General features: G+C 39.2%; 1 protein-coding gene across 5 annotated transcripts in view; it reads left to right on the plus strand.

The window, feature by feature from the left end:
* The first annotated feature begins 13,891 nt into the window (after window positions 1–13,891).
* The window catches only part of PDE4DIP (phosphodiesterase 4D interacting protein), a 224,796-nt gene continuing 211,142 nt past the window's right edge, over window positions 13,892–27,545 (plus strand). For all 5 annotated transcript variants that reach the window (XM_060028218.1, XM_060028087.1, XM_060028168.1 and 2 more), the window contains exon 1: window positions 13,892–14,124. In XM_060028218.1, the coding sequence (XP_059884201.1) occupies window positions 13,892–14,124 (233 nt within the window). The remainder of the gene's footprint in view (window positions 14,125–27,545) is intronic.

The following is a 27,545-nucleotide window of genomic DNA, read 5'->3' on the forward strand; positions in this document are numbered from 1 at the left end:
TGCTATTTGATTTTTTTTTAATATGCTCTATGAAAAAAGATGATAAATACTGCTTAGAAAACCTAAAAATACCCATAGGACAGAAGCCTCAGTTGAACCTCTAAAGTGCTTCAGCACTCTGGGAAGCAGGTATTATGTATATTGGATGATATTTGAGTGCTGCCAGAGCTCTTATAAAATTTGTATAAATTTTAAGCCACTTTTTTTGAAGAGTGAACAAAAAGAACTCAAGAAGGTAGTTTACATCCATGTTAGACTGGATACAAATACCATTTACCACATTTATGTAAATGCACCAGAGGCATTTTGTGTTGTTTTTTTTTTAAGTTGGTCTTTGTAACTGTTGAAATTTGTCTCAAATGGAATTTTCTGGAGGTTTTGTTTTAGGGGAGGAGATGCTGGTGGGGACACAATTTTTTCCTGAAAATACATGGATCAAATTACAAATGAAAGGGCATATTACTACTGCCCATAGAAATAAAAAGGATTATAAGGGAATACTATGAACAATTATATGCCAACAATTTAGATAAACTAGATGAAAAGGACACATTCCAAGAAAGACACAAGCCACCTAAACTGATTCAAGAAGAAATAGGAAACCTGAATAGGCCTATAACCAGAGATTAAATGAGTAGTAGTAGTCATAGTAGCAGTAATAGTAGCAGTAGTAAAACTTCCCACAAGGAAGAATTCAGGTCCAGAAGCCTTAACTTGTGAATTATAGCAAATGTTTAAAGAACACTAATCCTTTGCAAACTCTTCCCCCTACCAAAAAAAAAAAAAAAAAGAAAAAAAGAAAAACAAAAATAGAAGAGAGAACACCTCCCAAGGCATTTTATGAGGCCACTATTACTCTGATACCAAAACCAAAGACTTCACCAGAAATGAAAATGACAGACCAATATGACTTACACAAAGATAAGTAGCAAAGTAGTAGTAAACTATTCCCAGCAGCATATAAAAAGGATTATACATAATGGCCAAGTGAGATTTATCCCAGGAACACAAGGTTGGTTCAACATATGAAAATCAATAAATGTAATGTACCATACTAATATAATAGAGGACAAAACCCACATCATCTCAAAAGCAGAAAAGCATTTGAGAAAATCTAACACTTTTTCCTTTTAAAAACAATCAACAAACTAGGAATAGAAGAGGTTTTCCTCAATCTGATAAATTACATCTATGAGAAACCCACAGCTAACATTATACTTAAAATGAGGGACTGGGGACTTCCCTGGTGGCGCAGTGGTTAAGAATCCGCCTGCCAGTGCAGGGGACACGGGTTTGAGCCCTGGTCTGGGAAGATCCCACATGCTGCGGAACAACTAAGCCCGTGCACCACAACTAGTGAGCCTGTGCTCTAGAGCCCACGAGCCACAACTACTGAGCCCGTGTGCCGCAACTACTGAAGCCTGCATGCCTAGAGCCCATGCTTTGCAATAAGAGAAGCCACCACAATGAGAAGCCTGCGCATGGCAACGAAGAGTAGTCCCCGCTCACTACAACTAGAGAAAGCCTGCGTCAGCAACAAAGACCCAACACAGCCAAAATTAAATAAATAAATAAATTTATATTAAAAAAATTTAAAAAGTGGGAGATGGAAAGCCTTTTTCTCTAAGATTGGGAACAAGACAAAAATGTCCACTGTCCCCAATTCTCCTCAACATTATATTTGAAGTTCTAGCTAGGGCAGTTGGGCAAGAAAAAGAAATAAAGCCAACAAAATTGGAAAGGAAAACTCTAAATCTGTTTGCAAATGGCTTGATCTTGTATATAGAAAATTCTAAGGAACCCCCACAAAAATTTATAATTAATTAGTGAATTTATCAAAGTTGTAGGATACAAAATCAATATGCAAAATCAATTGTATTTCTGTGCACTAGAAATGAAGAATCCAAAAATAAGAATTCAATTCCATTTATAACAGCATCAAAATAAATGAAATATTTAGGTAAATCTAACAAAAGAAAGATTTATGCACTGAAAACTACAAAACATTGTTGAAAGAAATGAAAGAAAACATCCCATGTGCCTGGATCAGAAGATTTAATAGGGTTAAGATGACAATAATCCACAAACTGAACTACATATTCATTGCAATCCCTATCAAATCCCAGCTGGCTTTTTTTTTTTTTTTTGGTAGAAATTGCAAGCTTATCCTAGAATTTATATAGAAATGCAAAGGACCCAGAATAATAAAAACAATCTTGAAAAAGAATAGCAAAGTTAAAGGATTCACACTTCCCAATTTTAAAAATTACTGCAAGCAACAGTAATCAAGACAGTATGATACTAGAATAAGTATGATACTAGACATATAAATCAATGGAACATAACTGAGAGTCCAGAGTAAATTTATATAACTATGGTCAACTGATTTTTTAAAAAAAATTTTAACATCTTTAACATCTATACATATACATATATCACCATATCTCTTCCCTCTTGCGTCTCCCTCTCTCCCACCCTCCCTATCCCACCCCTCTAGGTGGTCACAAAGCACCGAGCTGATCTCCCTGTGCTATGCGGCTGCTTCCCACTAGCTATCGATTTTACATTTGATAGTGTATATATGTCCATGCCACTCTCTCACTTTGTCACAGCTTACCCTTCCCCCTCCCCATGTCCTCAAGTCCATTCTCTAGTAGGTCTGCATCTTTATTCCTATCCTGCCCCTGGGTTCTTCATAACCATTTTTTTTTATATTCCATACATGTGAGTTAGCATATGGTATTTGTTTTTCTCTTTCTGACTTAGTTCACTCTGTATGACAGACTCTAGGTCCATCCACCTCACTACAAATAACTCAATTTTGTTTCTTTTCATGGTTGAGTAATATTCCATTGTATATATCTGCCACATCTTCTTTATCCATTCATATGTCGATGGACACTTAGGTTGCTTCCATGTCCTGGCTATTGTAAATAGAGCTGCAGTGAACATTGTGGTACATGACTCGTTTTGAATTATGGTTTTCTCAGGGTATATGCTCAGTAGTGGGATTGCTGGGTTGTATAGCAGTTCTATTTGTAGTTTTTTTAAGGAACCTCCATACTGTTCTTCATAGTGGCTATATCAATTTACATTCCCACCAACAGTGCAAGAGGGTTCCCTTTTCTCCACACCCTCTCCAGCATTTATTGTTTGTAGATTTTTTTGGTGATGGCCATTCTGAATGGTGTGAAGTGATTGTAGTTTTGATTTGCATTTCTCTAATGATTAGTGATGTTGAGCATCCTTTCATGTGTTTGTTGGCAATCTGTATATCTTCTTTGGAGAAATATCTATTTAGGTCTTCTGCCCATTTTTGGATTGGGTTGTTTGCTTTTTTGATATTGAGCTGTATGAGCCACTTGTAAATTTTGGAGATTAATCCTTTGTCAGTTGCTTCATTTGCAAATATTTTCTCCCATTCTGAGGGTTGTCTTTTGCTTGTTTATGGTTTCTGTTGCTGTGCAAAAGCTTTGCAGTTTCATTAGGTCCCATTTGTTTATTTTTGTTTTTATTTCCATTTCTCTAGGAGGTGGATCAAAAAGGATCTTGCTGTGATTTATGTCATAGAGTGTTCTGCCTAGGTTTTCCTCTAAGAGTTTTATAGTGTCTGGGCTTACATTTAGGTCTTTAATCCATTTTGAGTTTATTTTTATGTATGGTGTTAGGAAGTGTTCTAATCTCACACTTTTGCGTGTACCTGTCCAGTTTTCCCAGCACCACTTATTGAAGAGGCTGTCTTTTCTCCATTGTATATTCTTGCCTCCTTTATCAAAGATAAGATGACCATATGTGCGTGGGTTTATCTCTGGGCTTTCTATCCTGTTCCATTGATCTATATTTCGGTTTTCGTGCCAGTACCATACTGTCTTGATTACTGTAGCTTTGTAGTATAGTCTGAAGTCAGGGAGCCTGATTCCTCCAGCTCTGTTTTTCTTTGTCAAGATTGCTTTGGCTATTCGGAGTCTTTTGTGTTTCCATACAAATTGTGAAATTTTTTGTTCTAGTTCTGTGAAAAATGCCAGTGGTAGTTTTATAGGGATTGCACTGAATCTGTAGATTGCTTTGGGTAGTACAGTCATTTTCACAATGTTGATTCTTCCAATCCAAGAACATGGTATATCTCTCCATCTATTTGTATCATCCTTAATTTCTTTCATCAGTGTCTTATAGTTTTCTGCATACAGGTCTTTTGTCTCCTTGGGTAGGTTTATTCCTAGGTATTTTATTCTTTTTGTTGCATTGGTAAATGGGAGTTTTTCCTTAATATCTCTTTCAGATTTTTCATCATTAGTGTATAGGAATGCAAGAGATTTCTGTGCATTAATTTTGTATCCTGCTACTTTATCAAATTCATTGATTAGCTCTAGTAGTTTTATGGTAGCATCTTTAAAATTCTCTATGTATAGTATCATGTCATCTGCAATCAACTGATTTTTAACAAGGGTGCCAAGAAAATTCAATGAGAAGGATAATCTCCTCAACAAATAATGTTGATGTAACTAAATATTCACATGCAAAAGAAAGAAGATGGACCACCTACCTCACACCATATATAAAAATTATCTCAAAATTGATATCAACCTAAATGTATGACCTAAACTATGTATCTCTTTGGATAAAATATAAGAATGAATCTATGACCTTAGATTTAGCAATAATTTCTTAAGTATGACCTCAAAAGCACAGCCGGGGGAAAAAAATAAGATAAGTTGGACTTCATCAAAAGTAGAAACTGTTTTGCTTCAAAGGACATAATCAAGAAATTGAAAAGACAAACCCCAACATGTGAGAAAATATTTGCTAATCATATATCAGGTAAGGGAATTGTGTGTGTGTGTGTAATGTAAAATCATGCAGCCACTTTTGACAACAGTTTGGCAGTTCCTCGAAAAGTTAAACATAGAGTTACCATATGACCAGCAATTCCACTCCCAGGTATCCACCAAAAAGAGCTGAAAACATATGTCCACTCAAAAGTGTGTACATGGGGGCTTCCCTGGTGGTGCAGTGGTTGAGAGTCTGCCTGCTGATGCAGGGGACACAGGTTCGTGCCCCAGTCGGGGAAGATCCCACGTGCCGTGGAGCGGCTAGGCCTGTGAGCGATGGCCACTGAGCCTGCATGTCTGGAGCCTGTGCTCCACAACAAGAGAGGCCACAACAGTGAGAGGCCTGCGTACTGCAAAAAAAAAAAAAAAAAAAAAAAAAAGTGTGTACATGAACCTTCATGGCAGCGTTTTTCATAATAGTCAAAAAATGCAAACAATCTGAAAGTGTATCAACTGGATAAACAAAATGTGGCATTTCCATACAATATGATATATTTTCAGCAATAAAAATGAATGGAATCCTATGACATGGTACCATGAAAATTTTATGCTAAGTGAAAAAAGCCAGACATGAAAGACTATATATTGTATGATTCTATTTATATGAAATGTCCAGGATAAGCACATCTATAAAGACAGAAAGTAGATTAGTGGTTGCCAGGGGCTGGGAGGAGGGAGAGCAGATGATAGGAATGGAAATGGTGAGTGATAATGGCATGGAGTTTCTTTGGGGGGGATGATAAAAATGTTCTGAAATTAGATAGCATTGATGGTTGCACAATTCTGGGGATATACTAAAAAAAACTGTGAAATAAAAAAGAACTAAATAAATGGAGAGATATCTCATGTTCATGGATAGGAAGACTCAATATTTTCAAGATGCCATTTCTTCCCAACTTGATCTATAAACTCAATACAATCCCAATCAAAATATTGGCAAGTTATTTTGTAGATATCCACAAACTGATTCTAAAGTTTATATGCAGAGGCAAAAGACCCAGAATAGCCAACAGAACATTGGCGGGGAAGAACAAAGTCACAGGATGACATTACCTTAGTAATCCAGACAGTGTAACATTGGTGAAAGAATAGATGAATACATCAATGGAACAGGATAGAGAGCCCAGAAATAGACCAACAAAATATAGTCAACTGACTTTTTACAAAGGAGCAAAGACAAATCATGGAGGAAGGATAGTGTTTTCAACAAAAGGTGCTAGAATAACTGGACATCCACATGCAAAATAATGAATCTAGATATAGGCCTTATACCTTTCACAAAAATTAACTCAAAATGGATCACAGGCCTAAATGCAAATGCAAAATTATAAAACTAGAAGATCACATAAGAGAAAATCTAGACGACCTTAGCTTTGGCAATGATTTTTTTTTTTTTTTTTTTGCGGTACGCGGGCCTCTCACTGCTGTGGCCTCTCCCATTGCGGAGCACAGGCTCCGGATGCGCAGGCTCAGCGGCCATGGCTCACAGGCCCAGCCGCTCCTCGGCATGTGGGATCTTCCCGGACCGGGGCACGAACCCATGTCCCCTGCATCGGCAGGCGGACTCTCATCCACTGCACCACCAGGGAAACCGTGCATTTAATTTTAATTAAAAAACTTCTGCTGGGTGAAAAGCACTGTCAAGAGAATGAGAAGGCAAACTACAAACTGGGAGAAAGTATTTGCAAAGTACATATCTGATAAAAGATTGTTATCCAAAATATTCAAAGAACACTTAGAATTCAACAATCTTAAAAAACTATTAAAAATAAGAATAAGATCTGGCCAGGCACAAAAGAAGATATACAGATGGCAAATAAGCATATAAAAAAGATACTCAGGGCTTCCCTGGTGGCGCAGTGGTTGAGAGTCCCCCTGCCGATGCAGGGGACATGGGTTCGTGCCCCGGTCCGGGAAGATCCCACATGCCGCGGAGCGGCTGGGCCCGTGAGCCATGGCCGCTGAGCCTGCGCGTCCGGAGCCTGTGCTCCGCAACGGGAGAGTCCACAACAGTGAGAGGCCCGCGTACCGCAAAAAAAAAAAAAAAAAAAAAAAAAAAAAGATACTCAGCATCATATGTCATTAGACAATTGCAAAATATAACAAAAATGAGATACAACTACACACCTACTAGAATGGCCATCTGCAAGCTGGAGATCCAGGAAAGCCAGTGGTATAGTCCAGTCTGAGAAGGTCTGAGAACTGGAGTACTAATGGTATATATTTCAGCTCAAGCAGTTAGGCAGAGAGAGAGGATTCAGCCTTCTGTCTTTTTGTTCTATTCAAGCTTCCCATTGAGGCCACAGGGTGCTTAGATATGTTTAAACATTTTATCTGGGTGTGTCCGTGAGGGTCTTTCCGAAAGAGATTAGCATTTGAATTGGCAAACTGAGTAAAGTAGATTGGTCTCCTCAATGTGGGTGGGCATCATATTGATTTACTACACTTTGTTTATCCATTCGTCCATTGATGGACACTTGGGTTGCTTCCACTTTTTGGCTATTGTGAATAATGCTGCTATGAACATGGGTGCAAAATATCTCTTTGAGACCCTGCTTTCAGTTCTTTTGGGTACTATATACCTGAGGTGGGATTGCTGGATATGGTAATTTTATTTTTAATTTTTTGAGGAACCACCTTACTGTTTTCCATCATGGCTGCACCATTTTACATTCCTACTAACAGTACACAAGTGTTCTGATTTCTCCACATCTTTGCCAACATGATATTTTCTGGGTTGTTTTTGATAGTAGCCATCCTAATGGGTGTGATTTTATGGGCTTTTTTTTTTAATCTCTGTCATTTTAGGGTTTTTAAAAATATACTTGATATCAAATATTGAAGTCTTGTTTTAAAACAAATTTATTACTAAAGCAAGCAAACAAAAAACTAAAACAAGTTCATTATTATTAAAACTTAAAGAAAAAATCATGATTCAGATAAATCACTCCCTCCTGGAGGAATGATAAGTGAAAGGGATGAGAAAGACTAAGGAGCATTCCCCTAAAAAGAGTCTAAATGGAAGTTTCTCTATTATGGAAAGATGGGCACTGTGGCAAAAGAACTTCCTCCTAATATTATTTAGCTTTTTGTTCTCTTAGCCGTTTGGGCTTTGCCATTAAGCCAAACCTGAGGTTGGCTTTCTTCCTTGGGGAGGGGATAGCAGTCTATTAGGACAAGTTCTCCCCCACCTTCATGTGGCCCCACTCTGAAAACCACAGGAGGATAGTTAAATTTTATGCTAAGAAAACTCTGAAATGGGTCAAGTTAGTCCATATTAACTTAATTCCAAAGCCTTACTGTAAGCAAGGCCAAAAAACATAATTCCTACTATTTCCTATTCCATTTGCTATGTTAAACTACTAACCTGTTATGTTGTCTAATCTAGTACACTAAAAATTATGTAATGAAATAAAATGTCTGGAGAAAGACACTAAGATTGTACATTATCAGAAGATACTTCAAACTTGGATATTAACCTTTTTCATTATAAAATTTCCAGGAAAGAAATAAAGTTGGCAGATTAAATCTCCATCCCTTGTAAATTAAACCCCATAGAAAATCCAGACTCCTTTACTAAGTTCACAGAAATTAAAATGCAAAAAATCATTATTCTCCAATTACTTATGCTACTCAGTCTTTGCTAGCAGTGTTCTTAGACAGGTGCCTGGGTAGAATCAGAGTTGTTTCATCAGGTATAGCTTGAGCTGTTTTCACTGGAAATTTTATTTAGTATCCTAAATTTGAATTGATTCAGTCAAAATTTCTCATGTCTCTTACTTTCAAACAATCCAAAATATAATAGGATACTTAATACTAAACTACTGAATTATTAAAAATATTAAATTAATATTAATTTAATTAAGCCAAAACATTAAAATAAAAACATCAACTCCAAGGCCATAGAGCTACCCAAACAAATGGTGTTATCAGAACACAGCATAGTACTTGGTGAGATATGTCAGAACCACATAGCTGTTTCTAAACATCATAGCAGAAACTCAGTGTCAAGAGTAGAGAAAGAAGAGAAAAATCTTTACAGAATTAGCTTCTCTGGCTTACTAATTGTTCTATGACAGTTATCTGCTTTATGCCAGTTATCTATGATTTGTAAACATAGTCTCATTGAGAGAAATGTTTCCCATGAAGCGGTTAATTATGGTATTGTGTTTAAAATGTGGCAGGTAGAGGCGGAACTCACCTACATAAATTCTTTCCTCTTTCAGGGAAGGACACTTGAGATCTTCCTGCCTTGTTATAAAATTTAGAAATTTACAGGTTGGCAGTCTCATTTTCAGGTTACTAACTATGGTATTGTTGATGAAAAAAATTGATCAGCAGTCGATCTAAGAAAGAAATGGAGAATTTTACTTGAGCCAACCTGAGGATTATAAGCTGGGAAACAGTCTTTCAGAAAGCTCTGAGGTCAAAGCACAGTTACACAAGTTTTTGAGACAATGGGGTACACGTCAAATGATGTATTATTGACAGTTTAACACAATCAGATCTACAGGTGCAAAGTGAGTTGTGGGTCATGGGTCATCGCAGCCCCTTACAAGATTAAGAAGGAAGGTTATCTCCTAAGGAATTGTAACCGTTTATAGTTTAAGAAGGAATGTATCTTCCTAAGGAGGTCTGGTTAATGCAGATGAACACACACTAAGGGGGAGGGTGGAGGCCCAAACGGGCAGAGAAAAATTTTATGTTTAAATTTTTCTTGTCTTGCCATAAAATATGAATTTTATTTCATCAGTCTAATGAGCTTATTGGTTTTGATTTTACACGAGCATAATCAAAATTGATTAATTTTCATTTCTCCTTTTAGCCCCCTTTTCTTGTGGCACCCAAAGGCTGATTTGAATATAGGCTCTGTTTAGTGACATAATTTCCTATACTCTCTTGTGCGTGTTCATTTTCAGCCCTTGCACAATGACTCCTGCCACTGTATAAATGCTATGGAATTGACTAGGTCTGTGAAAACTGCCTCTTGGTCAAGATTTCCCCTTTGTTTTTTTTGTTTTTTGCGGTACGCGGGCCTCTCACTGTTGTGGCCTCTCCCGTTGCGGAGCACAGTCTCTGGACGCACAGGCTCAGCGGCCATGGCTCACGGGCCCAGCCGCTCCGCGGCATGTGGGATCTTCCCAGACCAGGGCACGAACCCGTGTCCCCTGCATTGGCAGGCAGACTCTCAACCACTGCGCCACCAGGGAAGCCCTCCCCTTTGTTTTAATTGGAGAATTCTCTTTAGCAAATTTCAGAATTTTAGAAACTGCTTCTAATATCCTGAGGGATATTGGTCATTTATTCTACGTGGGGTTTGTGGAACTTCTGGAATCTGAGAAGTCAATGTCTTCTACCAGTTTTAGAAAATTCTTGGTCTTTATCTACTGGAACATTTCTTCTAGCCCTTACTCTTTCTCTTCTTTTTCAAGGACTGTAATTTCACATATATTATACTTTTTTACTGTATTCCACATGTCTTTGATGCTGTGCTCTTTTTTTTTTTCTTTTTTTCTGTCGCTCATTTTGGAATCACCTATTGACCTATCTTCCGCTTCACTGATTCTGACTTCTGCTGCATTCAGACTGCTGTTACACATACCCAATGGGTTCTCATTTCCACTTATTGTATTTTTCATATTTAGAATGTCCATCTGATTTTTTATAGATGCCAACTCTATATTGAAGTAAATTATCCATCTTATCATCTTTGCCCATCTTTTCCTCTATTTACTTAAACCTACTAGTCATAGTTAATTTAAAGTCCTGTTAGCTCTAATATCTGGGTATGTTTCTGTTAACTTTTAGTGTTTAGTCATTTGAATTTCATTTTTACCATGCCTTATAATTTTATATTGGATCCTATACATTGTAGATGAAAAAATTGTAGAGGCTCTGGATAATGTTATCTAACTTCCGAAGAGTTAAGTTTTGTTCTGGTAGGCAGAAGGAATACTAGTGGATCACTTTGATCCTATAAAGACTGGGTCTTAAGCTTTGTTAGATCTATTCTGTTTCATTACTGTACTACCCTTACTCTAAGGGTATGGCCTTTTAAGGGGTCTTAACTGAAAGCTCTGGCTGTCTTTCTACCTTGGAGAGGCTTGAAGTCCAAATTGTGTTGGATGCTGAAATCTCTACTTAGCTCATTACCCTCCAAACTGCTGTTTCCTGGTATGCTTTTTGGCATCTTGTTTTGCGTATGCTGTGTTTAGAAACTGGCCACTATCTTGAGGGAAATTTGTACTGAGATTATTGAGCTACTACTTCTCTGCCATTCTTCCCCTCCCTGGGAGTCCTCCTTCAAGTCTCAGCCACTTTGGCAGCTCTGAACTTTATTTGAGTCTTCAGCCCAGTAACACTGCATCTTTTATTTGGACTTTATTCTATAGTGACTGATTTGGAAAATTCCCTCAGGAGAAAAATCCCAGGGTGAATATGGAGTTCATTTCATGTGCTTCTCTTCTCAAGGATCATAGATTCAAGTCCTGTCTGCTTAGGTTACTCGTCAGTGCCTTCAAAGAGTTGTTTTTATATTTTTCTATATTTATATATGCAATACTTACATATTTATAAATATTTATATATTCTATTCTATCCCACCCATCCCCACACCCAAGGTGGGGAAGAGTCAGTCTGATACATGCCCCTCCATCTTAACTGGAACTGGAAGTTTCAGCACTTCTTAGCTTTTGAGTTTGCAGTAACTTCACTGAACTGTTTATCTGCCTCAACTAATGAAGACGGCATATTCATTTTAAATTTGGGAACCCCATTTGTTTCAATTTGTGTATTAGATAAAATCTACCGCTAGCCTATGGACAAAGCCAAAGTCTGAGTCTGCTAGGAGAGCAACTTCAACTAATAGGATTAGAAGCCTGATTTCAGAGAATTAGGTGGCAAAGAATGTATGTAAAGTCAGGAAGTATAGACATCAAATGCATACAGTGCATATAAGCAAACTGGTTATGAACGGAAGTGAGAGATATGATGGTGGTTAGAGGGGGAAGGCTTTGTTTTAGTGATGAGGAAACTTGAGCATGTTTATAGCCTGGGCATGGAGCTAATGGAGAAAGGGAGGCCAAAGATACTAAGACAACAAAAGATAATTAAGAATTCCCTAGTAGAGATGAGAGTGATAGAGTAAGTTGCTTCAGTAAGATAGATTGGGGGAAGAAGAGAGGTAAAGATATAGATTAAGTTAGGAGGTTTGAAAGAAAGAATGAGATACCTGATAGTGTCATTTTCTGGAAGCAGTTGGAATCATGATGGGAGAGACTACTTAAAGATAAAGAAATAGTAAAGAAGCAGAATGAAAGACTGGATGAGTTTCACGAGTGAGATACGTCTCTGATGACTCCCAGTTTTGAGGCTTAGGCAACTCAGTGGATGGTAGTGTTGGGGTTAATAAAACAGAACTGAAGAGCAGATTTGGGAGGAAAAAATGAGTTAAGAAGAGTTCAGCTTTATTCACACTGAGTTAATCAATAATAGTGACTGGGCTTCTCTGGTGGCCCAGTGGTTGAGAGTCTGCCTGCCGATGCAGGGGACGTGGGTTCGTGCCCCGGTACAGGAAGATCCCACATGCCGCAGAGCGACTGGGCCCGTGAGCCATGGCCGCTGAGCCTGCGAGTCCGGAGCCTGTGCTCCGCAACGGGAGAGGCCACAGCAGTGAGAGGCCCGCGTACCGCAAAAAAAAAATAATAAAAATAATAGTGACTATTGCCTATGAACCTTGGGATCCATAGTACCCACTACAAAGATAAACCTCCCTTGCAGGTCTTGCAGGTCACAATGGGGTTACCTCCCTATAAACCCATTGTAAGTTGAAAATACCTTAAGTCAAAGTGCACTTCTTATACCTAACGTACCAAACATCACAGCTTAGCCTAGCCTACCTTAAATGTGCTCAAAACACTTACATTAGCCTACAGTTAGGCAAAATCATCTAACACAAAGCCTATTTTATAATAAAAAAGTGTTGAATATTTCATGTAATTTATTGAATACTATACAGAAAGTGAAAAACAGACTGCTTGTATGGGTACAGAATGGTTATTAATGTATCTGACTGGGAGCCCAGCATCACCAGGGAGTATTACCCCATATCTCTAGCCCAGGAAAAGATCAAAATTCAAAGCTGTAAATCTGGTTTCTACTGAATGCATATCGCTTTCACACCATGGTAAAGTCGAAAAATTAAGTGGAACCAGTAAGCGGGGGCCTTCTATAGAATAGTGCAGCAGGAGCGTTCTGCTTTCCTGGAGACTCAGCTTCCATTCTTAGAGGACACTTGAATATAAGAAAAGGATTTTCAGAACAAACATTTAGTGGACGATTTATTTGACCTAGGAACTTTTTTTTAACCATGAAAACTCCCTCTGACTTGATGGTGGATACCAAGCTATATATACTTTACTATGAGTTCTTCATGAAAAATGACAATCAGAAAGTCTCAACAGAAAGGAAAATTGAGGTTGTTTAGGAGAAAGGTTTTTACAATAACTAAAAGAAAAATTGAAAGGAAAAGATTTTAAATGAGGGGATAAGAAGGGAAGAGAGAGAAAGGAGGCTAGACAACAACCTGGAGAAGTAATGATTCTGAGGAGAATAATATAAAATATAAGAGGATGACTGATTTGGAGGGTGGAGGACAAAAACCAGGAAAATATGGAGAGAGGGAATGAGAAAAGGCGAAACTTTTTGAGGTTGGAAATTGAGGACGGTGACAATGAAGCAGACAGGAAGAAAAAAGAAAGCAGGTCTGGAAATGAAAAGCTCTCCAGGTTGAGGTGGTGGGTGGAGAGAAAACAGGGAGATGACAGAGGGTTAAGAGGCAGCGGCGGGCGTTTGTGCAAGAGGGACCGAAGCAATCTGGGCGGAGCAGGTGGCCGAGGCAGCCGCGGAGGAGGCCTGGTCTTTCCAGGTCTCCACCACGACAGTGGCAACTGGAGTGGATGGTAATCCACGCCCAGAGGATGCGCCCTGGCAGTGCGGGAAGACCTTAGGAAAACCAAGCAAGGACGGTAACTAGGATTGGGCTGTCCAGGCCCGTGAAATTCATGAAGAGGACTGACAGCGGATCCTGCTGCCGCCGCCGCTGCGACTGCGGCCGCTGCTGCCGCGCGTCCAGCCGGGCGCGCCACGCGCCCTACTGGTCCAGGGACACGGCGCGAACCCCACAGTCCTCACGGCAGTCTCCCGGCCGGGAACGACGGCATCCCGAGCCGTTCGGGAGCTGGGCAGCTGCGGCCGAGGAGGAAGAGGCAGCCGCGGCAGCCGCACCCTGGATGAGGTGAGAGCGGCGCGGGAGACCCGGAGGCTGCAGACCGCACCGGGAGTGGCGGCGCCCTTTGCGCTGGTTAGGAGAACCGCTTTCGGTGCTGGGACCCACGGGCTGCAGCCCCGAGCGCTTGGGAGGGGTTGGCACAGGGTGACATTAGCTTGGAGCAAGTTGGAGGGCACGGCTGGGGACAGGGGGGTGATGGGGCTGGTGGCGGGGACAGGTCGGGGAGAGACAGTAGGGAGTTGCCTAGAAATACAGGTGTGGAGCTGGATTGTACCGGACTAAAGCTTAGGAAACCCAGTCTCTCCCCAAGGTCCTTGCTTAACGTGTAGTCAACGGCTTTGTTGGTAGAGGTGAGATGGAAGGCCATGCCGGTTGGGTCGAGTCAAAGGAGAGATGAACACATGATTCAGAAGGCCATGCCAGGTTGGAAGCGCTAAGAATGGTAAAGAAGATAAAGGACCAGGAAATGTGTGTGGGTGTACAGTTGAAAGAGTACCCACTGCCTTATCTTATCCTTTTTTCCCCTCCCAATCTTAGATGCAGACAGCAGGGTGGGGGTTGGTTCTTTCCTAGGCTACCTCTCTTCTCCTGCAGAGCTGGAGCCTTGCCTGTTGGCTGGATGACGCCCAGCAGGATGAGCCCCACCTAAACCCAGTCACTTCCGTTGCTCTGGCTTGGAAGACCAGACAAATTAGGCCCAAATTTTCTTCATGTAGCAGCAGCAGGATGAACGTCTGCCATACATACTATTTCTTTGGAGAAGAGAGAGATTGTGCTGCTGACTTTTGGAAATAAACGTTTCCTTGTCAGAGCATCTTTAGCTTATTCTTTTCTGCGTAACTAGCACTCATAAATCAAACTACAAGGCAATAGTGGTTTCAGTATCTAAGCTGCCATTAACTAACTGGGATCTGAAAAAAGTTTCTTCATTTCTCTAGGCCTGTCTCCTATGCATAAAATCAGGAGTTGTGTCTTCTGAGTATTAATTACAGAACCAAATGTTAATGGGATCTGTATTTTATGCTCAAGACTATGTTTTATTTGTGAATGAGGAAACTTAATTTATTCACAGGCAATTGTATTTATTCATCACACTGTCCACTGTTTATCTGAGAAAACTGAGTCAGACTATTCAGTTAACAGTACTTAAAGGAATCACATTTCTGTTAAGAAACTCATGATAAATTATTGCTTTTAAGAAGGAATGAAGCAAGAAGTATTCATTATTTGATTTTTTTATAAAGTGGAATTTTAGCCCAATGGTGTGTTGAATATTTTTCACAGATTACTTTGAAATTTTTTTAAAGGCTGAAACAAAAAACATTAATCTGAATATATATTTATAAGTTAAAGTTTCTTAACTACTTTATATATACTGGGGTGAACTCTTTTCATCAAAAGAAGCATTACCATTGCAAAATTTTAAATGTATCATGACTCCTTATCCTAAAGATGTGATTTTTCTTATTGTCTTTGGTAACAAAAAGTTTGTAGTGTTAGAATTAGTTCTCTAAATTGTGGTTTAATTGTTAAAATAGAAGGTATATGCTTTCATTATTTCCTTAATAATTATTCATCTGACATGTCTCTACATTCATCTTAGTTGATGTGATGAGGCTTGAAATGTTTTTAAACATTTCAGGAATACTTAAATGAAACAGTGTCAGAAACTTCACTGAGGTTGGTGCTACTCTGACCCTCATTTAAAAATCAGTTCTCTAGGAATGTGCAACATACTTTTAAAAACATACCTGTCTTGGACTTCACTGGTGGCGCAGTGGTTAAGAATCTCCCTGCCGGGCTTCCCTGGTGGCGCAGTGGTTGAGAGTCCGCCTGCCGATGCAGGGGACGTGGGTTCGTGCCCCGGTCCGGGAAGATCCCACATGCCGAGGAGCGGCTGGGCCCGTGAGCCATGGCCGCTGAGCCTGCGCGTCTGGAGCCTGTGCTCCGCAACGGGAGAGGCCACAACAGTGAGAGGCCCATGTACCGCAAAAAAAAAAAAAAAACAAAAAAGAATCTCCCTGCCAATGCACGCGACTTGGGTTCAAGCCCTGGTCCGGGAAGATCCCACATGCCGCGGAGCAACTGAGCCCATGTGCCACAAATACTGAGCCTGCGCTCTAGGGCCCGCGTGCTGCAACTACTGAAGCCCACCCACCTAGAGCCCTTGCTCCGCAACAAACAGAAGCCATCGCAATGAGAAGCCCGTGCGCCGCAACTAGAGAAAGCCCACACGCAGCAACGAAGACCCAAAAAACAAAATTAAAAAAAAACCCCAAAACCAAGCAAACAAACGAAAACTACTCCATATTAAAAACAACAAGAAAAAACAACAACCTGTCTTAGCTGTAGTACTAGTACTAGAGGTTTATGAGTATTAGAGGCTTGCACTTGGGAAGGAGTGTCTTTGGTATCCAATTTTCTAACTCCTAATAAACTAAAAATGGAAATAAGCAGCTCATTTTAATTCAGGATTTTTTTTTTTGTTTTTTTTTTTTTTAATCAAGCAATGATGGTGGAGGCCAGTACAAAACTGGATGCAAAACTACCCTCAGGTAGTTGAGAATCTATAGTTCTAAACTCTGCTCACCTAAGTACAGTATGGAAAAAGGGCTATAACAGTAAGATGGACTGTGGAAATAAAAAATAAATAAATACAAGACTACTATATAAACCTAGAATGGCAAATTACTAATTTATAATGAGGAGTCATCTTAGGGAACTAGACTCTCATTTTTAATTTAAGTGAGGTCTCTTGGCATACTTGCCACATTTGGAAGCCAAATTATAATCAAAAGGTTGTTTGTGAAACTTGAATTTAGAATAAGGAGAATTAATCAGGGAATTCTAAATTTTAAAAAAAAGTAATAGCTTCAAACAGAGTATCAAAGGATACAGATGGGTTCTTTCTTCCCTGGATGGTGAGTGGCATTAATGATCAACCTCTCTTCTCATGCGCACCTTCTTTTATTTGCTGACATGTTATTTCTTCAGGTAGTGGTCTGTTTGGCTTGGGAATGTTTATGTCTGTTTCAAGTGTCTGCATATTTCTTCTCTGAACCAGTTTGTCTTCATTGTAAAGTTTAAATTCCAAATGGCAAGCTTACTTTCCTTAGGCAAAATTCATGATGGGGGTATAGGGAAGTGGGGCTGGGGGACCTTGTTTTAGCCCCTACATGCTGGTAATATGAACCACGTGGTTAATGGTAACTGGATACGGCACTAAGAGGCAGAGGATCAGAGAGGGCTTCACACACACAGGAGATGAACTTTTTCTGGCCTGACAAGATAATGAAGCCAGGGTTGGATGGGAAGTAAATTTTATTTTATTTATTTATTTATTTTAACATCTTTATTGGAGTATAATTGCTTTACAATGGCGACTTAGCTTCTGCTGTATAACAAAGTGAATCAGCTATATATATACATACATCCCTATATCTCCTCCCTCTTGTGTCTCCGTCCCACCCTCCCTATCCCACCCACTAGGGGGTCACAAAGCACCGAGCTGATCTCCCTGTGCTATGTGGCTGCTTCCCACTAGCTATCCATTTTACATTTGGTAGTGTATCTATGTCCATGCCACTCTCTTAGGAAGTAAATTTTAGCAGAGGGATATGAGCAAAATGTATGGCCCTGGGAAAATGCCTTATTGAAATGAGACGCATGCTGTGATAGAACTTTTCTATGAGGATTTCATTCAAAGGTTTTCCTCTTTCAAGTATACAACTATTTAAAAAGAGAAATTAAGTGAGTTGCCAGATTATGGCAATGTGCCTCAATGGGCACTTGTGAAGCCTAGCAGATTGCACATTCTAGGTGGATAGCCTGGAACCAGCAGGCAACTATTGGAGGTTGGGGGTGGTGGGAAATCACGTCAAAGAAGGATCAGTATAGTTCTAACATCAAACTTCAACCATTGTGTCTCTTTAGCCATCTCTCTTTTTGTTATTTACTTTTTTCTTACTGCTTTATTGAGATGTAATTGACATACAGTAAACTGGGCAAATTTAAAATGTACAATTTGAAAAGTCTCAATATGTGTATCAATACATACCTGTGAAATCATCACACGTCCATCATCCTATAAAGTTTCCTTCTGCCCTTTTAAAATCCCTCCCTTCAGTCTCATCTTGCCCCAGTAACACAGGCAACCACTGGTCCTTTTGTCACTACATGATAGTTTGCTTTTTCTAGAATTTTATATAAATGGGATTATACAGCATGAACTCTTTGTTTTTGCCTCGCTTCTTTCACTCAGCTTAGTTATTTTAAGATTTATCCATACTGTTGTGGCTATCAATAGTTCATTTTCTTTCATTGCTGAGTAGTATTACATTGTATGGTTATACTACATTTAGTTTATTCATTCACCAGCTGTTGGGTTGCTTCCAGTTTTATGGCTATTACAGATAAAGCTGCTGTGAATATTCGTGTACAGGTCTTTGTGTGTACATATGCTTTCATTTCTCTTGGGTGAATTTCTAGGAGCAGAACAGTAGGCATATGTTTAACTTCTTAGAAAATTGCCAAAATCTTGGTCAAAGGGATTTTACCTTTTACATTCCCAGCAGAGATGTATGAAGGTCCCTATTTCTCCACATCCTTGCTGACATTTGTTACTGTCTTTTTTTATGATAGCCATTCTAGTGAGTGTGAAATGGTATCTTATTATGATTTTGATTTGCAATTCCCATTGACTACATATATTGAACACCTTTTCATGTGCTTTATTAACATCTGTATATTTTTGGTGAAGTGTTTGTTGAAATTTTTGGCCCATTTTTTTGTGGAGTTGTTTGCTTTTTTATTGTTAAATCTAAGAGTTCTTTATTCTAAATACAAGTTTTTATTATATATGTACTTTGTAACTATTTTCTCCCAATCTACAGTTTGTCTTTTCATTTTAGTAACAGTATCTTTTGAAGGCCAGAAGTTTTTAAAATTCTGTAAAATAAGTCCAAACTATCAAATTTTTTTTTAAAGGATTTTGCTTCTAATGTTACATTTAAGACACTGTTACTTAACCCAAGGTCACAAAAATATTTTCCTATGTTTTCTTTTTCTTTTTTCTTTTTTTTTTTTTTTACATCTTTATTCGAGTATAATTGCTTTACAATGCTGTGTTAGTTTCTGCTTTATAACAAATTGAATGAGTTATACATATACATATGTTCCCATATCTCTTCCCTCTTGTGTCTACCTCCCTCCCACCCTCCATATCCCACCCCTCTAGGTGGTCACAAAGCACTGAGCTGATCTCCCTATGCTATGCGGTTGCTTCCCACTAGGTATCTATTTTACGTTTGGTAGTGTATATATGTCCATGCCACTCTCCCACTTTGTCACAGCTTACCCTTCCCCCTCCCAATATCCTCAAGTCCATTCTCTAGTAGGTCTGTGTCTTTATTCCCATCTTACCCCTACGTTCTTCATGACATTATTGTTTTCTTAAATTCCATATATATGTGTTAGCATACGGTATTTGTCTTTCTCTTTCTGACTTACTTCACTCTGTATGACAGACTCTAGGTCCATCCACCTCATTACAAATAGCTCAATTTCATTTCTTTTTATGGCTGAGTAATATTCCATTGTATATGTGTGCCACATCTTCTTTATCCATTCATCCGATGATGGACACTTAGGTTGTTTCCATCTCCTGGCTATTGTAAATAGAGCTGCAGTGAATATTTTCGTACATGACTCTTTTTGAATTATGGTTTTCTCAGGGTATATGCCCAGTAGTGGGATTGCTAGGTCGTATGGTGGTTCTATTTGTAGTTTTTTAAGTAACCTCCATACTGTTCTCCATAGTGGCTGTATCAATTAACATTCCCACCAACAGTGCAAGAGGGTTCCCTTTTCTCCACACCCTCTCCAGCATTTGTTGTTTCTAGATTTTTTGATGATGGCCATTCTGAATGGTGTGAGATGATATCTGATGGTAGTTTTGATTTGCATTTCTCTAATTATTAGTGATGTTGAGCATTCTTTCATGTGTTTGTTGGCAGTCTGTATATCTTCTTTGGAGAAATGTCTATTTAGGTCTTCTGCCCATTTTTGGATTGGGTTGTTTGATTTTTTGTTATTGAGCTGCATGAGCTGATTGTAACTTTTGGAGATTAATCCTTTGTCAGTTGCTTCATTTGCAAATATTTTCTCCCATTCTGAGGGTTGTCTTTTGGTCTTGTTTATAGTTTCCTTTGCTGTGCAAAAGCTTTGCAGTTTCATTAGGTCCCATTTGTTTATTTTTGTTTTTATTTCCATTACTCTAGGAGGTGGGTCAAAAAGGATCTTGCTGTGATTTATGTCATAGAGTGTTCTGCCTAGGTTTTCCTCTAAGAGTTTGATAGTTTCTGGCCTTACATTTAAGTTTTCAATCCATTTTGAGCTTATTTTTGTATATGGTGTTAGGGAGTGATCTAATCTCATACTGTTACATGTAGCTGTCCATTTTTCCCAGCACCACTTATTGAAGAGGTTGTCCCTTCTCCAGTGTACATTCCTGCCTCCTTTATCAAAGATAAGGTGACCATATGTGCATGGGTTTATCTCTGGTCTTTCTATCCTGTTGCATTGATCTATATTTCTGTTTTTGTGCCAGTACCATACTGTCTTGATTACTGTAGCTTTGTAGTATAGTTTGAAGTCAGGGGGCCTGATTCCTCCAGCTCTGTTTTTCGTTCTCAAGATTGCTTTGGCTATTCGGGGTCTTTTGTGTTTCCATACAAATTGTGAAATTTTTTGTTCTAGTTCTGTGAAAAATGCCAGTGGTAGTTTGATACGGATTGCATTGAATCTATAGATTGCTTTGGGTAGTAGAATCATTTTCACAATGTTGATTCTTCCAATCCAAGAATATGGTATATCTCTCCATCTATTTGTATCATCCTTAATTTCTTTCATCAGTGTCTTATAATTTTCTGCATACAGGTCTTTTGTCTCCTTAGGTAGGTTTATTCCTAGATATTTAATTCTTTTTGTTGCAGTGGTAAATGGGAGTGTTTTCTTGATTTCACTTTCAGATTTTTCATCATTAGTGTATAGGAATGCCAGAGATTTCTGTGCATTAATTTTGTATCCTGCTACTTTACCAAATTCATTGATTAGCTCTAATAGTTTTCTAGTAGCATCTTTAGGATTCTCTATGTATAGTATCATGTCATCTGCAAACAGTGACAGTTTTACTTCTTCTTTTCCGATTTGGATTCCTTTTATTTCCTTTTCTTCTCTGATTTCTGTGGCTAAAACTTCCAAAACTATGTTGAATAAGAGTGATGAGAGTGGGCAAACTTGTGTTGTTCCTGATCTTAGTGGAAATGCTTTCAGTTTTTCACCATTGAGGACGATGTTGGCTGTGGGTTTGTCATATATGGCCTTTATTATGTTGAGGAGAGTTCCCTCTATGCCTACTTTCTGCAGGGTTTTTATCATAAATGGGTGTTGAATTTTGTCAAAAGCTTTCTCTGCATCTATTGAGATGATCATATGGTTTTCTCCTTCAGTTTGTTTTTATGGTGTGTCACACTGATCGATTTCTGTATATTGAAGAATCCTTGCATTCCTGGAATAACCCCCAATTGATCATGGTGTATGATCCTTTTAATGTGCTGTTGGATTTTGTTTGCTAGTATTTTGTTGAGGATTTTTGCATCTATGTTCATCAGTGATATTGGCCTGTAGTTTTCTTTCTTTGAGACATCCTTGTCTGGTTTTGGTAACAGGGTGATAGTGGCCTTGTAGAATGAGTTTGGGAGTTTTCCTCCCTCTGCTATATTTTGGAAGAGTTTGAGAAGGATAGGTGTTAGCTCTTCTCTACATGTTTGATAGAATTCGCCTGTGAAGCCATCTGGTCCTGGACTTTTGTTTGTTGGAAGACTTTAATCACAGTTTCAATTTCAGTGCTTGTGATTGGTCTGTTCATATTTTCTATTTCTTCCTGATTCAGTCTTGGCAGTTGTGCATTTCTAAGAATATGTCCATTTCTTCCAGGTTGTCCATTTTATTGGCATAGAGTTGCTTGTAGTAATCTCTCGTGATCTTTTGTATTTCTGCAGTGTCAGTTGTTACTTCTCCTTTTTCATTTCTAATTCTATTGATTTGAGTCTTCTCCCTTTTTTTCTTGATGAGTCTGGCTAATGGTTTATCAATTTTGTTTATCTTCTCAAAGAACCAGCTTTTAGTTTTATTGATCTTTGCTATTGTTTCCTTCATTTCTTTTTCATTTATTTCTGATCTGATCTTTATGATTTCTTTCCTTCTGCTAACTTTGGGGTATTTTTGTTCTTCTTTCTCTAATTGCTTTAGGTGCAAGGTTAGGTTGTTTCTTCAAGATGTTTCCTGTTTCTTTAGGTAGGATTGTATTGCTATAAACTTCCCTCTTAGAACTGCTTTAGCTGCATCCCATAGGTTTTTGGTCGTCGTGTCTCCATTGTCATTTGTTTCTAGGTATTTTTTGATTTCCTCTTTGATTTCTTCAGAGATCACTTCGTTATTAAGTAGTGTATTGTTTAGCCTCCATGTGTTTGTATTTTTTACAGATCTTTTCCTGTAATTGATATCTAGTCTCATAGCGTTGTGGTCGAAAAAGATACTTGATACAATTTCAATTTTCTTAAATTTACCAAGGCTTGATTTGTGACCCAAGATATGATCTATCCTGGAGAATGTTCCAGGAGCACTTGAGAAAAATGTGTATTTTGTTGTTTTTGGATAGAATGTCTTATAAATATCAATTAAGTCCATCTTGTTTAATGTATCATTTAAAGCTTGTGTTTCCTTATTTATTTTCATTTTGGATGATCTGTCCATTGGTGAAAGTGGGGTGTTAAAGTCCCCTACTATGAACATGTTACTGTTGATTTCCCCTTTTATGGCTGTTAGTATTTGCCTTATGTATTGAGGTGCTCCTATGTTGGGTGCCTAAATATTTACAATTGTTATATCTTCTTCTTGGATCAATCCCTTGATCATTAGGTAGTGTCCTTCTTTGCTCTTCTTTATTTTAAAGTCTCTTATGTCTGATATGAGAATTGCTACTCCAGCTTTCTTTTGTTTTCCATTTGCATGGAATAACTTTTTCCATCCCCTCACTTTCAGTCTGCATGTGTCTCTATGTTCGAAGTGGGTCTCTTGTAGACAGCATATATATGGGTCTTGTTTTTGTATCCATTCAGCAATCTGTGTCTTTTGGTGGGAGCATTTAATCCATTTACATTTAAGGTAATAATCGATATGTATGTTCCCATTCCCGTTTTCTTAATTGTTTTGCGTTTGTTATTATAGGTCTTTTCCTTCTCTTGTGTTTCTTGCCTAGAGAAGATCCTTTAGCATTTGTTGTAAAGCTGCTTTGGTAGTGCTGAACTCTCTCAACTTTTGTTTGTCTGTAAAGGTTTTAATTTCTCCATCAAATCTGAATGAGATCCTTGCTGGGTAGAGTAATCTTGGTTGTAGGTTTTTCTCCTTCATCACTTTAAATATGTCCTGCCAGTCCCTTCTGGCTTGCGGAGTTTCTGGTGAAAGATCAGCTGTTAACCTTATGGGGATTCCCTTGTGTGTTATTTTTCCCTTGTTGCTTTTAATATGTTTTCTTTGTATTTAATTTTTGACAGTTTGATTAATATGTGTCTTGGCGTGTTTCTCCTTAGATTTATCCTGTATGGGACTCTCTGTGCCTCCTGGACTTGATTAACTATTTCCTTTCCCATATTAGGGAAGTTTTCAAGTATAATGTCTTCAAATATTTTCTCAGTCCCTTTCTTTTTCTCTTCTTCTTCTGGGACCCCTATAATTCGAATGTTGGTGCATTTAATGTTGTCCCAGAGGTCTCTGAGACTGTCCTCAGTTCTTTTCATTCTTTTTTCTTTATTTTTATCTGCAGTATTTATTTCCACTATTTTATATTCCAGCTCACTTATCCGTTCTTCTGCCTCAGTTATTCTGCTATTGATCCCTTTTAGAGTATTTTAATTTCATTTATTGTGTTGTTCATCATTGCTTGTTTCATCTTTAGTTCTTCTAGGTCTTTGTTAAATGTTTCTTGTATTTTCTCTATTCTTTTTCCAAGATTTTGAATCATCTTTACTATCATTATTCTGAATTCTTTTTCAGGTAGACTGCCTATTTCCTCTTCATTTGTTAGGTCTGGTGGGTTTTTATCTTGCTCCTTCATCTGCTGTGTGTTTTTCTGTCTTCTCATTTTGCTTATCTTTCTGTGTTTGGGGTCTCCTTTTTGCAGGCTGCAGGTTCGCAGTTCCTGTTGTTTTTGGTGTCTGTCTCCAGTGGCTAAAGTTGCTTCAGTGTGTTGTGTAGGCTTCCTGGTGGAGGGGACTAGTGCCTGTGTTCTGGTGTATGAGGCTGGATCTTGTTTAACTGGTGGGCAGGTCCTCGTCTGGTGGTGTGTTTTTGGGGTGTCTGTGGACTTATTATGATTTTAGGCAGCCTCTCTGCTAATGGGTTGGGTTGTGTTCCTGTCTTGCTAGTTGTTTGGCATAGGGTGTCCAGCACTGTAGCTTGCTGGTCATTGAGTGAAGCTGGGTGTTGGTGTTGAGATGGAGATCTCTGGGAGATTTTCGCCATTTGATATTATGTGGAGCTGGGAGGTCTCTTGTGGACCAGTGTCCTGAAGTTGGCTCTCCCCCCTCAGAGGCACAACACTGACTCCTGGCTGCAGTACCAAGAGCCTTTCATCCACACGGCTCAGAATAAAAGGGAGAAAAAGTAGAAAGAAAGAAAAGGATAAAAGAAAATAAAATAAAGGTAAAATAAAATAAATCTATTAAATAAAAAAATAGTTATTATGAAAAAAAATTTTTTTAATTAAAAAAAAAAAAATGGACGGATAGAGCCCTAGGACTAATGGTGAAAGCAAAGCTATGCAGACAAAATCTCACACAGAAGCATACACATACACACTCACAAAAAGAGGAAACGGGGAAAAAATAATAAATCTTGCTCTCAAAGTCCACCTCCTCAATTTAGGATGATTCATTGTCTATTCAGGTATTCCACAGATGCAGAGTACATCAAGTTGATTGTGGAGATTTAATCCGCTGCTTCTGTGGCTGCTGGGAGAGATTTCCCTTTCTCTTCTTTGTTCGCACAGCTCCCGGGGTTCAGCTTTCGATTTGGCCCTGCCTCTGCGTGTAGGTCGCAGGAGGGCGTCTGTTCTTCGCTCAGACAGGACGGGGTTAAAGGAGCCGCTGATTTGGGGGCTCTGGCTCAGTCAGGCCGGGGGTAGGGATGGGTGTGGAGTGTGGGGCGAGCCTGTGGTGGCAGAGGCCAGCATGACGTTGCACCAGCCTGAGGCGCACCGTGCATTCTCCCAGGGAAGTTGTCCCTGGATCCCGGGACCCTGGCAGTGGTGGGCTGCACAGACGCCCAGGAGGGAAGGTGTGGATGGTGACCTGTGCTCACACACAGGCTTCTTGGTGGCGGCAGCAGCAGCCTTAACGTCTCACGCCCGTCTCTGGGGTCCGCACTGTTAGCCGCGGCTTGCGCCCGTCTCTAGAGCTCCTTTAAGCAGCGCTCTTAATCCCCTCTCCTCGCGCACCAGGAAACAAAGAGGGAAGAAAAAGTCTCTTGCCTCTTTGCCAGGTCCAGACTTTTCTCCGGACTCCCTCCCGGCTAGCCGTGGCGCACTAATCCCTTCAGGCTGTGTTTACGTCACCAGTCCTCTCCCTGCGCTCCGACTGAAGCGCGAGCCTCAGCTCCCAGCCCCGCCCGCCCCAGCGGGTGAGCAGACAAGCCTCTCGGGCTGGTTAGTGCTGGTCGGCACTGATCCTCTGTGCGGGGAATCTCTCCGCTTTGCCCTCCACACCCTTGTGGCTGCTCTCTCCTCCACGGCTCCGAAGCTTCCCGCCTCCGCCACCCGCAGTCTCCGCCCACGAAGGGGCTTCCTAGTGTGTGGAAACCTTTCCTCCTTCACGGCTCCCTCCCACTGGTGCAGGTCCCATCCCTATTCTTTTGTCTCTGTTTATTCTTTTTTCTTTTGCCCTACCCGGGTACGTGGGGAGTTTCTTGCCTTTTGGGAGGTCTGAGGTCTTCTGCCAGCGTTCAGTAGGTGTTCTGTAGGAGTTGTTCCACGTGTAGATGTATTTCTGATGTATCTGTGGGGAGGAAGGTGATCTCCGTGTCTTACTCTTCCGCCATCTTCCCCCTCTCTCCCTCTTATGTTTTCTTCTAGAAGTTTTATAGTTTCATGTTTTACATTTAGGTCTATTATCCATTTTGAGTTAACTTTTGTATCTAGTATATGGTATTGATCAAGGTTCTTTTTTTCGCATGTAGTGTTCCAACACTGTTTGTTGAGAAATCTATCCTTTCTCCATTTAATTGCCTTAGCACTTTTATTGAAATCAATTGACCATATATATGTGAGTCTATGTCTGAATTTTCTATTCTGTTCCATTGATCTATTTGTCTATCTTTAGACCAATATCATACTATCTTGATTACTATAGCGTTGTAAATCTTGAAATAATGTAGTGCAAATCCTCCAATTTCATTCTTCTTATTCAAAATTGTTTGGGCTATACTAGGTTCTTTGCATTTCCATATAGATTTTAGAATCCACTGGTCAACACAGACAAAAGGCCTGCTGGGAATTTGAATGGGATTGTATTTAAGTCTATATATTTAATTTGGAGAGAATTTGATAGTTTAACAATATTGAGTCTTCTGATCCATAAACATTGTATATCTCTTCATTTATTTAGGTCAGTCGCTCTCAACTGGGGATAATTATGCCTCACAAAGGATGTTTGACAGTATCTGGACACATTTTTGATTATCCTAACTCACAGCAAGGGTGATACTGGCATTTAGTAAATAGAAGTCAGGAATACTGTCTAATAATCTACAATACATAGAACAGTTCTAACAATGAAGAACCATCCAGCCCAAAACATCAATAGTGAGTGAGGTTGAGAAACTGTCATTTAGTTCTCCTTTACTTTTTCTCAACACTGTTTTATGGTTTTAGCATATAGAATTTACATATCTTATGAGACACATGCTTAAACTCTTAATAACTTTAATTCTATTATAAATGATAATGTCTTTAAAATGTCAATTTCTGATTATTCATTGCTAGTTTATACTGTTTTTTGTATACTCATCTTATATCCTGTAGCTTTGCTAAATTCACTATTTAGTTCTAGTAGATTTTTTGTAGATTCCATAGAATTTTCTACATAATAATTATGTCATCCACACAAAGAGAGGAAGAGGGAGGGAAGGAAGAAGAGACAGAGAGAGACAGAGAGACAGTTTTACTTCTTTCTTTCCAATCTCTATGTCTTTATTTATTTATTTTGCCTTATTGCACTAGCTAGCACCTCTAGTACAAAGTTGAATTGAAATAGTAAAAGCAAACATACTTTGCCTTGTTACTGATCTTAAGAGGAAGGCATTCATTCTTTTAC

Source organism: Delphinus delphis, chromosome 1, assembly GCF_949987515.2.
Source record: "Delphinus delphis chromosome 1, mDelDel1.2, whole genome shotgun sequence".
Taxonomy (NCBI): domain Eukaryota; kingdom Metazoa; phylum Chordata; class Mammalia; order Artiodactyla; family Delphinidae; genus Delphinus; species Delphinus delphis.